The 14,928-nt window shown below is 39.1% G+C and overlaps 4 protein-coding genes across 5 annotated transcripts; 2 read left to right on the top strand and 2 right to left on the bottom strand.

The window, feature by feature from the left end:
• Positions 1–407: 407 nt before the first annotated feature.
• LOC120004120 (membrane-anchored ubiquitin-fold protein 3) lies at positions 408–3,878 on the top strand. 2 transcript variants are annotated; one of them, XM_038853369.1, is made up of 4 exons: positions 408–567; positions 708–898; positions 2,313–2,483; positions 3,599–3,878. In XM_038853369.1, exons 2-4 carry the CDS (start codon positions 769–771, stop codon positions 3,652–3,654), a joined length of 357 nt encoding a protein of 118 aa, XP_038709297.1. In that variant the 5' UTR covers positions 408–567; positions 708–768; the 3' UTR covers positions 3,655–3,878. The 2 variants fall into 2 exon arrangements, with proteins under 2 accessions (XP_038709297.1, XP_038709296.1); XM_038853368.1 differs by having other exon boundaries at positions 415–567; positions 669–898.
• LOC120004119 (glutamate-1-semialdehyde 2,1-aminomutase 2, chloroplastic-like) lies at positions 3,741–7,179 on the bottom strand. Its single transcript, XM_038853367.1, has 3 exons — positions 6,945–7,179; positions 5,483–5,656; positions 3,741–5,342 (listed from the first exon to the last, which is right to left on the bottom strand). The coding sequence occupies exons 1-3, from the start codon at positions 7,113–7,115 to the stop codon at positions 4,275–4,277; spliced, it is 1,413 nt and encodes a 470-aa protein (XP_038709295.1). The 5' UTR covers positions 7,116–7,179; the 3' UTR covers positions 3,741–4,274.
• A 653-nt stretch (positions 7,180–7,832) lies between these two features.
• Positions 7,833–9,972, bottom strand: LOC120004630 (protein TAPETUM DETERMINANT 1-like). The gene is made up of 3 exons (XM_038854005.1): positions 9,677–9,972; positions 9,323–9,421; positions 7,833–8,648 (listed from the first exon to the last, which is right to left on the bottom strand). The coding sequence occupies exons 1-3, from the start codon at positions 9,759–9,761 to the stop codon at positions 8,308–8,310; spliced, it is 525 nt and encodes a 174-aa protein (XP_038709933.1). The 5' UTR covers positions 9,762–9,972; the 3' UTR covers positions 7,833–8,307.
• A 3,057-nt stretch (positions 9,973–13,029) lies between these two features.
• Positions 13,030–13,964, top strand: LOC120004228 (auxin-responsive protein SAUR71-like). Its single transcript, XM_038853499.1, has one exon. The coding sequence runs from the start codon at positions 13,261–13,263 to the stop codon at positions 13,750–13,752; it is 492 nt and encodes a 163-aa protein (XP_038709427.1). The 5' UTR covers positions 13,030–13,260; the 3' UTR covers positions 13,753–13,964.
• The last annotated feature ends 964 nt before the right edge of the window (positions 13,965–14,928 follow it).

The raw sequence follows: 14,928 nt of genomic DNA on the forward strand, positions 1-14,928 counted from the left end.
TGAACCAGAGAATGATTGTTTAAACGAAAATATGTATTCAAAGATGACATGCATCCTCTAAACAGATTTAACGGATAAAACCGCCAGATCCAATCCGGTTTTTAAAACATTGGCCTGATTTGCTGCGTGGAAGTGAGTTTGTCTAGGATGGTCCAATGGAAAGTTTCAAAGATCCACAGATCCGCTAACCACCAAGCCCACGGTATTACTCAATGGGCCAATACAGTCCAATGGGCTAGCCGATCCAGCATACAGTATTACTCAATGGGCCACGATGGCCACATTCCCAAGTAAGCTCTTCTTCTATAGGTCCATAAAACCTTTCTGGGCTTAAAGGCCTCCTTGATGGCTAACTATCTCCCAGAAAAAGAAGAAGAAAAACTTGACTTCGCCCAAACGACGTCGTTTGCCGATTCGGTGCTTGTTTGATGTGACTTGGCAACACCTTGGCTTCCTTCAGCTCCGCAACAAACACCGATAATTTCAAATCAGCATAGAAAAATTGCAATACACGACCCTCTGACTCGATCAAGCCGATCAACGCCGATATCCAGTCAGTTTCAATTGGTAAATAGTTTCAATTCCGATTATTCAAGTAGTTGATTTGCTACTCAGCTTCGCCATTTCAGATCTTTGCGTCAATTCTCTGTTCAATAATACGAATTCAGGATCAATATATGATGAGCTCGTCGGTAATCGTGTGTTAGGAGGTTTTGAACGCACGCGTAGAAGCGATTGTTTCTTAGATTGAAGGAGAAGCCAACTCAAATGCCGGAGGAGGATTTGGTTGATATAAAGTTCAGGTTGTATGACGGATCCGATATTGGGCCATTCCGGTACTCGTCGGCATCTACTGTCGATATGTTGAAGCAGAGAATAGTAACCGATTGGCCCAAAGGTTAATCTACTTGTTCCTTGCAGCTTTTTTCGTACCCTCTTTTTGATATAATCGTTAATTTTGTTGGATTTTCCGTGTTTTTATGTGCCTTTTCATTCAATCGATTGTAGTAACTAACAAGCTCTGGAGCTTACTCCAAACGACTGCTTAATTTTGTTGGTTTTGACATGATTTGTCCAAGTTCTTGAAATGAGACTGTTATTGAAGACTGAAATTATGTTTTTAATTGGAACTTTTAACTTTTGGATTACTCTTTTTTCATTAAAATTCTTTTTAGTTCAAATTTGGTGAATCAATTGGTTATAGTTTTCATGAGTAGTTGGCAATTTATTAAGCATCAAAATATGTGATGGTTTTATGGCTGTAGCAGTATGTGAATTTCATATCCAAAAGACATTTCCAATTGTGTACTACTTGAACAACTGGGATTCAGATTTCTTCATATATACATACACTGTTGGTGCTTATGTTTCTGAAAAATTTTAATAGACCTTGATATTGATTCCCAATCAATTGAGACATCAAATATATATGGAAATGCAAAGTAATCGCTCAAGAATGAGAAACAGTTCATCTTGTGCACTAAACCCTTAAATGAAGACATAATGCTTTTGGGCATGGAATTGGTTTTCTATATTCTAGTCTCAATTGTCCAAATCATTGTCATCAAATTTTTAATCCAAGACCATGTTAGTGTCTCAAAGTCCTTGTAAGTTCTGAAAATAAGTGAATATAACCTCACACAAAAGTCACTGAACTATCTGGATATGAAGTATCTTGTGAACAAAAATTCGAAGGAAAAACCATTTGGCTGCAAACCAAGTTGTCAGTTCTCATTGCTCTGGTCTCTATTATTGTTCCACTCATCATTTTGTAGAAGGTGAAACGAGTCTAATGTGCTTGTACTACTGTTCAGCATTCAAGTTTTTGCTTTTTTCTGATCTAGCACCAAGTTTTGACTTTTGAAGAACTTGCAAATGAGTATCTTATGTTGTTAAAAAGGTAAAATTCTGGATTTTTTTTTATGATTCATTGTTCATGGTACCTTTATAGCCTTTAGGAGATTTCTGCAGGAAGAATACCTCTTGTAAGGAAACTCGGTCAAGCTCTATGGCATGACCGAGCAGTGGTAACCTATATTTATCGCTTATGAGAATGTGAAATGATTGAATAAATGAGCAAAATTTGGTTGTGACTTTTGAAGCATTTGAAGTTCATTCATCTTCTTTTGACAAACTTCATCTCGAGAACTTTGAAATTTTACTTGAAACTCAAAGTTTTGAAGGTATACTTGATACATATGGATTGAACTGACCACTAGGATCTCAAGTTGTTTTATTTGTTCATTTATTTTTCTGGTTTGGCATTTGAAAATATTGTGACTTTCCTGGATGCTTTTTCTAATCTTTTGCAGGAAAAACAATTACACCTAAGACAGTGAATGAAGTCAAACTGATAAGCTCTGGTAAAATTTTGGATAACAACAAGACAGTTAATCAGTGCAAGAACCCATTTGGTGATGTAGCTGGCGGAGTAATCATTATGCATGTTGTTGTACAGCCATCCCTAGCCAAAACTAAAACAGGTATGTTCTTTTATTGTCATTATAAGGATTCTTTACTATATGTAGGAACATGAACTTTTCTACATCTCGTTAAGAGAAAACTTCTAAAAATTGACTGGGAAGTAGTGAAGTACATAATAACTTTTACTAATTGGTAAAAATTACTTTTAATTGTTTTGGTGCCGCAGTTAGGGGAGTAATATGTTTTACCTGTATGTATTCGCCTTTCCTCCTTTTACATTTCTCCTATTATTAGAAAAGCTCTATTATCATACAGTCAAATGTCTAAGCCGTTTGTCCATCAAATAGTATAAAGTACAGGGGCCAAAGTGAGGCTTAGGTTCATGCAGACCCAAGCTCATTCGTTTGGGCTCCCGAGCTTCCAACTTCATAGAAATTAAGAGTAGTTTTATTTTAAAAAAGGGATTCATAATTTTATGATGGAGGATAACTTTGTGAGGAATTTGTAAATATCGAGGAATTTGTAAATATCGAGGAATTTGTAAATATCTCATTGATTTTTATCACTTGATACTTGCCCTGTGTTTTCCTCATCCCATATGTCATTTTACATTTTACTAGCACTGTCACATGTAGTGCAATCTCATTTGGTCTAAAAAGATTTTGAACTAGAAGCAGTTTATTATGTCGGTCAAGTTTAGAGGTGCAGGTGAGCTCAGCTATAGTTTGTCGTTTACTCTTACTAAATAATAGTGTGAAGTTTATGTTTTGCGTAGTGCATCATTTGATCCTTAATTTGGTGATTTGACCCGATGTTAGTTAGCCATGGTCCATGGAAATTACTAGCTTTGAGGTATTCTTTTTGTGGTAGTTCTTCATTCTTGGTACTTTCCCTTAGCTTGATTAATAATTCAATCCCCCTTTCCCTCTTCCTTTTCTTGGGGACATAAGATGTTGTGTATCATAGGACTGGATTTTATTGGAGCTGAATAATTATGTTTGCTATGCGGTTGCCATTATTCATCTTTGTACACTTTCATTCATTCAGTTGTGTCCTGTGAATTTCACAGTTTTCAGATTTCCTCAAAATTCGTTAGTTGTCTCAAATCGTTCTTCGTTTTTTTGTCCTTGAAAATTTCTTACTGTGACACATTGATGGTGGTTTTCGTGAACAGAAAAGAAGGTTGATGATTCACCCAGGAAAATTGTATGTTCGTGTTCCATATTGTGAAGGGACAAGACACTCAGATTTCATCACTGTTAACAAGTCCGTGCAGTGATCAAGTTTTTTTTTCTTGTCTTTTCAAAAAAAATTTCGTTGTTCTTTTGGTTCCCTCCTTATTACATAGCTTGAATCATTTGTAGCAGTATGGAAAGCTGTATAGCCCCATTAATGTAAAAACATTGTCACGATCAAATTTACAAAGAAATGCTTGTGGTGTTAATTTTCTGCTACATCCCGTTGCGGCTTTGCTATCGCCTAGGAGTTGGTGTATGGACTCAAAATTACTTTAGGTTCAATTCGGGTCCAGTTCGATTCCTGTCAACACTCGACCTTGATATAGAAGGAATCCATTAACAACATTTTGTCCGCTTTATGGCCTGGATGGATTTTTCCTTCCAAGACCTGCTACTGCTAGGCCCATGAAGCCCGGTCCAATAATAAATCCCTGCAGGCCCAGGCCCGGCTCATACCACCTCACGGTCCAAGGTTCAGAAAAACAGGTGGTTATTAGTTAAGAGAGTTTTGCCCTCCTCTTTACGCATCCACCATTTCATCAGTGTAAAATGGCTGATATGTTTGAAGAAATATTCAAGTAAAAACTTTCCATTGAAAAAGGACAAGGCATTCTAAATTTGCTGGAAGACTTTCTCAGCAGCTGCTATTGTCCGTTGGATGTCTTCAGAAGTATGCGCCAAGCTTGTGAACCCGGCCTCAAACTGAGAAGGTGCAAAGTATACACCTTCCTCCAGCATTCCCCTATGGAATCTCGCAAATTTTGCAGCATCGCTCTTCTTTGCATCCTCAAAGTTGTAAACCGGCCCGTCGGTGAAGAAAAACCCAAACATCCCGCTTATGTACCCACCGCATATTGCATGCCCGGCCTTCTTGCCAGCATCCAAAATTCCTTGGATGAGTTTCTTGGTGATCTTATCCAAGTACTCATAGCTTCCAGGCTCCTTCAACCGCTTAAGAGTATGTATTCCTGCTGTCATTGCCAATGGGTTCCCGCTCAATGTCCCAGCCTGGTACATTGGTCCTGCAGGTGCCACCATCTCCATGATCTCCCTCCTTCCTCCGTATGCACCAACGGGTAATCCACCACCAATAATCTTCCCAAGTGTTGTCAAATCAGGAGTTATGCCGAAATACTCCTGAGCTCCACCGTAAGATAGGCGAAATCCGGTCATAACCTCATCAAAAATAAGGAGAGTGCCATTTTCTTTGGTAATCTTGCGTATGGCATCAAGGAATTCGAGTTTAGGAGCAATGAAACCAGAGTTCCCAACAACAGGTTCTAGAATAATTGCAGCAATCTCACCCTTTTGGCTCTCAAATAAATTTTCCACAGCAGAGATATCATTGTAAGGGGCTGTTAGTGTTTCATATGTAGCTCCTTTTGGGACACCAGGAGAGTCGGGGAGCCCAAGCGTGGCAACACCACTACCTGCTTTAACAAGGAATGGATCAGCATGACCGTGGTAACAACCTTCGAATTTAATGATTCTCTCTCTCCCAGTAAAGGCACGAGCCAGGCGAAGCACACCCATACATGCTTCTGTTCCTGAGTTAACAAACCGTACCATTTCTATGCTTGGAACAGCAGAGATGACCATCTCTGCCAGAGTATTCTCTAAAAGACATGGGGCACCAAAACTTGTCCCTTTCTTCATTGTTTCAGCGAGGGCTGCAAGTACCTGTAGTTAAAGTTAGGCCAGAGAGTTTCATTAGATGTACAAATTTCACTCAGCTTCCACCCAACCCTTCCCCTCCTTCCACTTCACTTCTTTCCCCCAGATATTGAAAAGAACTACACGACAGGGAAATAGAATAGGACCTCATCATCTGCATGTCCAATTATCGCTGGTCCCCAAGAACCAACATAGTCGATGTACTCATTTCCATCTATATCCCACATGTGCGAGCCCTTGACAGAATCAATGACAATAGGTTGTCCACCAACAGATTTAAAAGCACGGACAGGTGAATTTACACCCCCAGGCATCAGCTCCTACAGAAAGCATCACATAGGTCAAAAAAGAAAATGGCTCACAGTTATAGCACGTGAAAAGCGCATGTGGCAGAAAGACAAAGTGCCTATAACATTGCAAAAATGCAACATAAAAAGTGTCAAGTGCAAGAGAGTTAGATTAAGATGGAATAGGAAGCTTACCTTGGTTATATAGGGGGCAATTATCATACTTCCAAATCTGTTCCTCGCCATACCTTCCACTACACAACTTCATAGGGAGTCCTAAAATGTTTCCATGGATGTTCCCTTTATTTCTAAATGAACTGTAATCACTTAGCTTGTCTACCTTTCCGTACACAGTACTTTCATAGTGTGCGTAATGAGAAAATACACATGTCCAAAAATATTGAAGTATCAGCGTCATTATGATGATTACAGGTCCATTCCTCGATCCTACATATCGTAAACTTTTGTATGCAATGAACTGGATTCGATACATTACTCAGCTCATACACATCAATTGAAGACTCTCCTAACAGCACAACAGTCACTATTATGAGTTTGCAAAAAGTGAGGGCATTTGTCCATAAAATTAACATGCACAATTCCCTGAATCTAAACTCTTGTGCAGAACTTTTAGACATCCCTGTCAGTGCCAACATATGTTGTTGGCCTTAATCAAATCCATCAATGAACTTTATAGAGTGACAATCATGGCACTTTGTTCTAGTCAGCCGAATACATTTGTAGTCTACCTAATTAAGCCAGATTCAGACTACACTGAATCTGTTAAGAGCAAGGAGAACCTCCAGAGTCCAGACACAGGCCATTTGCCAATAGGGATGGATGCCAAGCTAATAACATATAGTTAGTGGATCTCAATCCCCGTTTGTACTATAAAGACATCACCAGCGTGCTCAGCCTAAAACTGTAAGCATCAAATCCTCTTCCGGAGCAAAGTGAAGGAAAATTAAAAGGGAATTAGTTCATTTAGATAGCCAAGGACAGACAAGAAGTTTGCCTTCCATTGCATTGAAGCACAGTTTCTTTCTTGATAAGTAATGCAGAATCGCCGTTTCATTGCATAGATTCACAGCTGTTATATATCGAAAACTAGAAACTCAGGTTCAATTATACTGTATGATTGCCTCAATTCCTACGATAAAACCGAACTCATATCAACAGAAAACTACATTGAAATCTGCAACTCAGTCTATCCATCGCCAAATTTGTGCTAAATCAGACAAACGAAACTGAATAGCGCTCACAGTCTAAATAATGATCCAAGCAAACGACTGAGAAACCAAATTGAACAGAGAGGCAGTACCTTGGCAGCATTGAAGGCTTCTTCAGACTTCTTCAGAGTGAAATTCTTCTTCTCTTCAACAGTAACCGCCATTCTCACGCGAGATGATCGTGAAGAGGAGAATCTTTTGGAGAGCTTTGTGGAACATGGAATCCCTAACCCAACACTAATCCCTCCAATAGTAGCGGCCATTTTCCTCGTCTCTGTATCTCGCTGTCTCCCTCTGGCTCTTCTTCTCTGAGTCCAACAGATAAGAAAAGAACACTCACCAACCTTAGATGTCGGGTTTATATACGCCCGCCTATCATACTGGTCAATTTTGATTTCAAAGTCAAGGTTTCGGCATCGCATCACGTTGTCCAACTTCTTCGATCCTTAAGGCTTTGGGCCTGGTATTGGGCTTGGGTTTGCAACAAAATGTGAATTGTGATTGGGCCTTCTACACGAACTGGCCCGTTTAATGCTCAGATTTGTTCACGTCCCTAAGGTGCGTTTATTGAAAAAAATCTAAATGGACGATGAACAAAGGGTTTTTCTTTTTAACCAAAAATGATATTACACTTTGGATATCTGACATGAGATTAGACTCGAGCTATTAGATCATCGAGCATAAAAATTTCCTACTTAACGATATAATAAATTCGATCAAAGTTTAAGACCACAAGAGTATTGTTCCACGAATCAAACTAACGGGTCATTGTTACTTACTACGTGGCAGCAAAACCCAAGCATATACGAGACTAATGCAGACATCAGTTGGACTCAACTGCATGATGAAGACTACTGCCATCAATTAAACAAGTTACAATGACGGCATACAACATAATTGACGTGAAAGCGCCTATCAGTACATATACAATTATGAATTACAGAATCTCCTTGACTCGACTACGAACCGTGCGCTTATGAGTTATGACGCCTCAATGCAAGAAATTACCCATATGAATAATGAATGTATGGTCACACAATGTCCAAATTAGGAGTCAGAAAACAAAAAACAAAAAAAAAATCAATTCTCTTACTAGCTCCTCCTCTATACAAGGATCAAACAACCAAACCAAAAAATATTTTCTCTAGCAACAGTTTCATATCCTCTCATCTTCCCGGCTATTACTATACCATATAACTATATACAGAGAGTCATACCCAAAAATTTCTAAGTCACCATCCAAAAAAGACTCTCCTGCTCAGTAGCCATATTTGATCCCTCCAATCAGCTCAATTACAAGCCACCAAAACAAAAAAAAAACCATTTACAATTCTTATAACTCAGTATCAATCCATGCCAAAAACAGAGACTTAACCAGACAAAACCCAGAAGGCAAAATGCAGGCCAAAATACCTGTACTACCTACCAAGTCCTGGTTTCAAGTAATGACGTTATCTAAGAGCACACAACTGAGGAGACAGAAAGAGGGTAGTGGAAGGTATTGGCATACTGAAATGAGAGAGTGCCACCGTTGACCAAGGGCCTGCCTTCATTGACTATACAGTCATTGTAGCGAAGACGCTTGAAGATCTTAGGGTTGATGAGGGAAGCTGAGCTGAACCAGCCACACTTGAGGTGAATCCGGGTTATATCACAACCAGTAACGCACACATTCGTGATCTCAACAGTGTAGGTAGGTATTCCATTGGGAAGCGGGTCTGTGGGTCCTTGTTGTATCACTATATCTGATTTTGTACACTTCTCTCCTATCCTCTCCGGCTCCTCAATTGCCATTACTATGTAAAAGCAAGATAAGAACAAGAAGAAGAAAAGGAGCATTAAAACACAAATTTGGATAGGGAAAGGTTGGGCTTTAATAAAAAGGCTGCAGAACATTGACCTACAACATACAAGATGGCCATACAAGCTACCATAAGGAGCCTTTACAGACAAAATACACTTTATGGAGGTGATTCACAGGAATTATGGTAGGAAAAAAAAAGTAAGAAAAAGACAAATCAAGCAAAAAAGGTTATGCATGGGAAGGGATGCATCAGGCCTTTTGCTTTATACACGTATGCATATTATATGATAAAACCAAAAAAAATAAATGTGATAAAACCCTGATGAATATAAAGATCCAGCGCCAATGGTGCGCTTTAGGATCAACAATAACGAAAAAACAGCTGTGTGACCGAGTCCCTGTATGACACGCAAATCGTACGCATCTCGACAGTATATGTCACTGCACCTGAGTCCCTGAACCCATTTGTAACAAACAACTGGGTACCACCACTCGTCTCAGGAGTCAGGCCCCTCCAAAACACCATGCCCCACCCTCTAGGCCTCTAAGAACACTAGCTTTGTCTCCCACATAAGGAAGAATGGCATGGAAGAAGAGGTTCATTGTGAGTACTACACATATGATTATTTAATCTACACAGTACTCGTATAAGAATCAGTCTATTACCATGGCGAAGCAGCTTGCGATTTGGAGCTGATAATGTTCTATTCCCACTGTTGACGTCCACCTGACTCGCTCCGGTAAGAGAATGACCGTCCAAAAGACCTGAAGCGAATTCCGAAACAAAAATTTAGAAATAAAATAATCAGACTTCTACAAAAACAGAAAAATATTTTTTTAGTAAAAGGGAAAGAAACAAGAAGACCGTCAAGTCGCTGAAAGAGAGGTCAAGTCATTAACAAGAGAAAAAACTAACCACTAGATATGATATAGCTAAGATAATTAAGCTATGGAATGTCTAGATCCGATTGGAATATACAATGTATTGAGACAAACACAAATATGCATGGCATATAGTACCTGTAAGTAAGGCGAGCACGAAGAGTAGAGCGAGAGAGAAAGATAGGAAAACCAGAGCGAATCGGGTGTTTAACGAAGCTCGCATGCTTGAAATTGGATAACGAATCGCACTGAAACTTCAACAGATTCTCTATCTCTCACAAGAGGATTCACAAAAGGCCTACGACCCGTTCTCTCAAAAAGAAAAAAAGGAAAGTGAGAGAAATCTGTATAACTCGGCTTCGAAACTCAATCGGTAAGCAGAATCGGAGCCCTAAAGCGCCATGAATTAGATCTCTCGCAAGGAAAAGGTCTCTGAAACCTGTATCAAAGAACGAGGAATACAGTTGCATTTATATCACATCAACTTTTCAAAAAAAATATTCAAAAAAAAAAAACCACTACCACCAGATTATTAGGGCAAACGGTCCAGAATTCTGACTCCATGACTACCGTCTGGCACTCACGAGACAAGCCTAGGCTGAAAATGACCGAAACGACGGGGACTCCTACCAGGCCTAGAAACACCTTTCATACAAACTCCGAAAAGCATAAAACACAGTTTCAACTTACTCACCCTCAAATGTCACGATCGAACATAGTTTATTCAAAGATAACGCAGGAAATTTGTTTTTTCGTTCTCTCTCGGACGCTCAAAAGTGGTAATTCTGCAACGCTTTGTATTGAATTGAAAGGGAAATATAGATTTTCCAGGAAAACTTTTGGAGGTAAATGAGAAATGGAAAAGTCGCAGAGGAATTTACTGCGGTGGAACAGTGGAATGGTCGACAAGGAAGCCGAGTGCAGTACACAAGGAGGGAAAAATATTTCAGAGAGAGAACGCAAAAAAAGCAGCGACAAAAATGGCAGAAGGGATCATGAAAGCCGATCACCGATCGAACCTCATTTATGATTCACGTCTGTGTATACATACACTCACTTTTGTATACGTATAGGTGCAGCATCATCACCTTTGGATTGGATCGATCGCACGGGTGAGAAGAGAGAGAGAGAGAGAAACATAACAATCAACACCGAGACGCGTGCATTACTTTGGGTCTCTTGAACTGTTGAGAGGGGAGAGAGAGAGAGAGGTGGCTCTGAGCGTCTGTGGGTGTTTATTGCGTGGGCTTAACCATGGTTAGAGTGCATGGGAGAGGCTAAATTATGGCTTAATTAAGACAAATAAATTGGATAATAAGATTAATATATTTAGATCCAGACTTAATTTTAAACTGGACAAAAATTTTGTATTTAAATTCGGATTTTCAACGTATAACTTACGTTCAAACATTATTTAATAGAAATCGGGCAAATAAGGTCATTAGGACCGGATAAATTTCGCCGCCGATAGTGTTAGTGATTGAGTTGAGTTAAATTCATGGTTTAGAGCACACGTGGCCGGTCAATTAATTGTATGACAATTGTATAGTGATTGGCTCTGTAGCAAGGCAACGACATTACGTGCGGGCAGAATTATTAAAGAATCTAATTTCAGGATATTTCATTGACACGCGCCTTGATCAGAGAACGCCACGCCAGCTCACAAGGGAATGTTGCCTATTATTCGTTTGGACTGTACGAGTGGGACTCCGGTTGCATGGTCCCTTCAATGGGCTGAAAGCCTCTTATTAATGGGCTAGGATGCTCCCCAAGTCGGTCTCTAATTATAAAGGGTAGCTTTAGTCATATTCCGGTTTTTTTTTGAGTATCCCGTAAATTGATTTTTATAACGGATGTGTAGTCACCAAAATGTGGCCCAAGGTGGTGATGATTTGCAGGTGTGTCAAAGCTTATAGTTTCCTACACTAATGTGAATGAAATGCACCGAACGTAAATATGACTTCTATCTAGACGATTGAACGAACTATCTTGGGATCTCAATAGTTCTAGATTCCCCAACTCCACTGAAGTGCGCTTCGTTGAGATTGAAATGAAGAAACATAAATAGACACCAAGATCAATTTACACAACGATGGTTGGCATTGAAACTTGACAAGAAATAAATACAAGAAAACTTGGAATGAACGACATAACTTGAAATTGTCAAGGATTTGGAAAATGTAATTGAAATGCTAGAATGCTAGGAAGCTTGGAAGTTGAAATTGCCTTTGGGCTTGAGTAGTTTGTTTGTTTGATTGGTTGTGTGTCTTCCGTCTATCTACCATCTTATATATATCTTCTGTCTTGCACGAAAATCTCCCCATAAACCATGATTCTACTGCAGTTATCCTTCATTTGTGCCATTTTCTATCAGTTTGAAGCCATTACCACGTCTTCATGTCAGTTTTCCCTTAAATCTCTCACAAGCTGCCACTTGGACCACCTTGTTATAACTGCCACCACTTTTTTCTCTTTTCATGGATCACTCTCAGCACAACCGCACATGGGCAGTTACTCATCATTTGGGCTTCCTTTAACATAATGGGCTGTGATAAAATATGATGGACCATATGGGCTGCACCTTGGGCCTTGTATATGGACTAGGCTTATTAGGCCCAAGATATTTTTTGATGCCAACAGGATGGTCAACTTATATTAGGGTATCTTTAGAAAAAACCGGGATGTGATTAAAGCTATCCAATTATAAATCAGCAATTCCAACTCCAATTGTTTTATGTAGGAAAGAAATATACTCGCATGGAACCGATGACAGTACAGTTCCAAGGAGATCTGTTCATGGGCCGGGCTATCTGTACAACAGGCCCAGCTCACAAGAAGAGTGGGTTTGGTCAGGTATGAGCACACGGGCCAGATTCATGAGACCCAAATTAATATAATTATTGGGTAGGTTATCTCTGCCTGATGTCATTTTAATTAAATTATTGGGTTAGTCGCCAAAGACTTGTTTGGCCACCAGTTACTTGAAATTTCTTAATTGCTTTCATGTTAATAATAATCACGTTTTATAACCTAGAAAGTTGTGTATATAAATTTTGCTGATTCTCCATAATTAAACACTGTTGTTCTTAATTAATATAAGGCAATATCTTATCTCCATTGGCTTATGAAGGCAACAACACTCTTCAATGGTGTCTTGATTCTATCCCCCCATCCGTTGTTCATGTTTCGTAGTCAACACTATACCCTCTATTAACTATATATTAAGGCTATTGTTTTGTCGGTCTCACTGTGTTAAATGACAATATTTTATCTCTTATGGATGAAAAAACGTGTGAAATAACACCTATGTGGAATCACTCTTGCATAGAAATAATAATACTTTTATAGTTTTATTATTGTCCACTAAAAGTCTAGAAGTAGCAACGCCGACGTTGAATTTGTACACAAGAAAGGAGTGGGGTGTCTCTTGTCTTTTATATAGAAAGTCTACGAGCCAATGTGCGTTGACAAACTAAGGATTGCGAAGTGTCAAGTACGTTATATGGACCGTGGGTGTGGCCATATTTGATGAAACGGTGCCCCGCGCCTTTCCTAGTAACGCCTACCTCTCTTCTTTCTGCCTTCGCATTCTCTTTCGTTTCCATCTTCCGCTCCTCTGGATTACCAAGACCCAAAGACCCGTCCCTAATTGACTCTCTCTTTCTCTATATAATCCTCTATAGTCCTCCTTAACTCTACAAGTAACTTCGTTTTTCTTCATAATGGATATCATGAAGGGGAAGTGGAAGAAAATTGCGGTGTCGAAGGCATTGGAACGATGTCGTTCACTGAGTTTATCAAGAGAAGAAGATAAGAAGAAGACGAAGAAGAGGAAGGTTGAGGTGGCGCCGGAGGGTTGTTTCGCGGTGTACGTTGGAGCGGAGAAACAAAGGTTCATAATCAAGACTGAATTCGCTAACCATCCTTTATTCAAGATGTTGCTTGAGAATGCGGAGTCGGAATACGGTTACGATAGCTCTGGACCCATTTTGATTCCCTGTAATGTTGATTTGTTCTATAAAGTGTTGGCGGAGATGAATAATTGCGACGATGACGACGAGGATGATGGTCAGATTAGTCAGTATATTGGTTGCGGTTATGGTGCTGTTCTTTGTATGAGTCCTTCCCGTCGTGGCAGCAGTACTAAGGGTTGTGGTGGTGGTGGCTATAGGCTTCTTAGTCCTTCAAGAATGTTGAAGTTGAATGGGTTTTGATGACTTTAATGTTAGACTTATAATCACACATCGCTTAGAGAACACCAATGATTCCGTCCATAGCTCTTAATCTCTTAGATTTTGTGAAGGTTAGTTTTAGTTATGTCGTCTACCCAAATGGGTAGAGATAGTAACCACTTGTGGGTGTTGTGTATTTGCGTTTGGGTTTTAATGCAATCAAGTTCGTTGACCTTTTTCAAAAAATAATGATGTGTCAAATGATGTGGGTGTATATATGACTCAAATTTTACTGATTGCGTATATGCTGTTTAATATACTATGTCAAATTATGCTGTTTAAAATACTATGTCAAATTACATACAGGAGAATTATATAATTCATTATAAAACAGAAACAATCGATTATCAAATTGTTCAACATTTCAAACGAATTAGGGACATGTAGTAAAAATTTTATAGTTGGGTATTGATAACACATATTTATGCACATTTTGCATCCCTTATTCCAATACTTTGCACTAGTTTCCTTTGTGAAATTGGTTGTTTTGATGTGTTTTGTGTAAGTTTTGAAGGAATACATCCCTAACGGTAATTGAGAGCTAAAAAGGCAAAAATATGGTGAAATGAGAAAAGATGAATATGTTCATAATTTTGAAGCCAAGTCAGGTTCTTAAACAGATTCTTCAAACTTCACGGAATAAACCGGATGTGCTCAGGAAAAACTGGATGACAAGTGATATACCGTTGGAAAGATCTAGAAGTCTAGTTTTCATAGAATTTTACGGTTCATGATTTAGAGTTTTCTAGAGGAAGTTGCATTAGTTTTAGCATCAGTGGTTCAGTGCATAAATTATATACGAAATTAGAAGATTTGATACCTCAAGTTACTATTCTTGGTACTTAAGACACAGAACAAATCTTGGGAGATTACAGGGCACTCGAATCTTGTGTTAGAAGTCAATGACAACTCTCTCAATCAGTTTAAGTTCAGTTTCCATAAGAAGAAGTGTATTAAAAGTCAAGTTCTATATCAATTAGGAGAAACACTTCCTTATGGTAATTGGACTTAATTCCTATATTGCCTCAAAAGTCTCAGTCGCTGGTGCCCTATTGTTGAACTATAAAAGGGATGTAAAAGTCATCAAAGAAGACACGAACAAACGGAGAGCACGGAGAGAAGGTGAAACCAACAGCAAACAAGTCGAGATCTACTATT

The sequence above is a fragment of the Tripterygium wilfordii genome, chromosome 8, assembly GCF_013401445.1.
Source record: "Tripterygium wilfordii isolate XIE 37 chromosome 8, ASM1340144v1, whole genome shotgun sequence".
NCBI classification, from domain to species: domain Eukaryota; kingdom Viridiplantae; phylum Streptophyta; class Magnoliopsida; order Celastrales; family Celastraceae; genus Tripterygium; species Tripterygium wilfordii.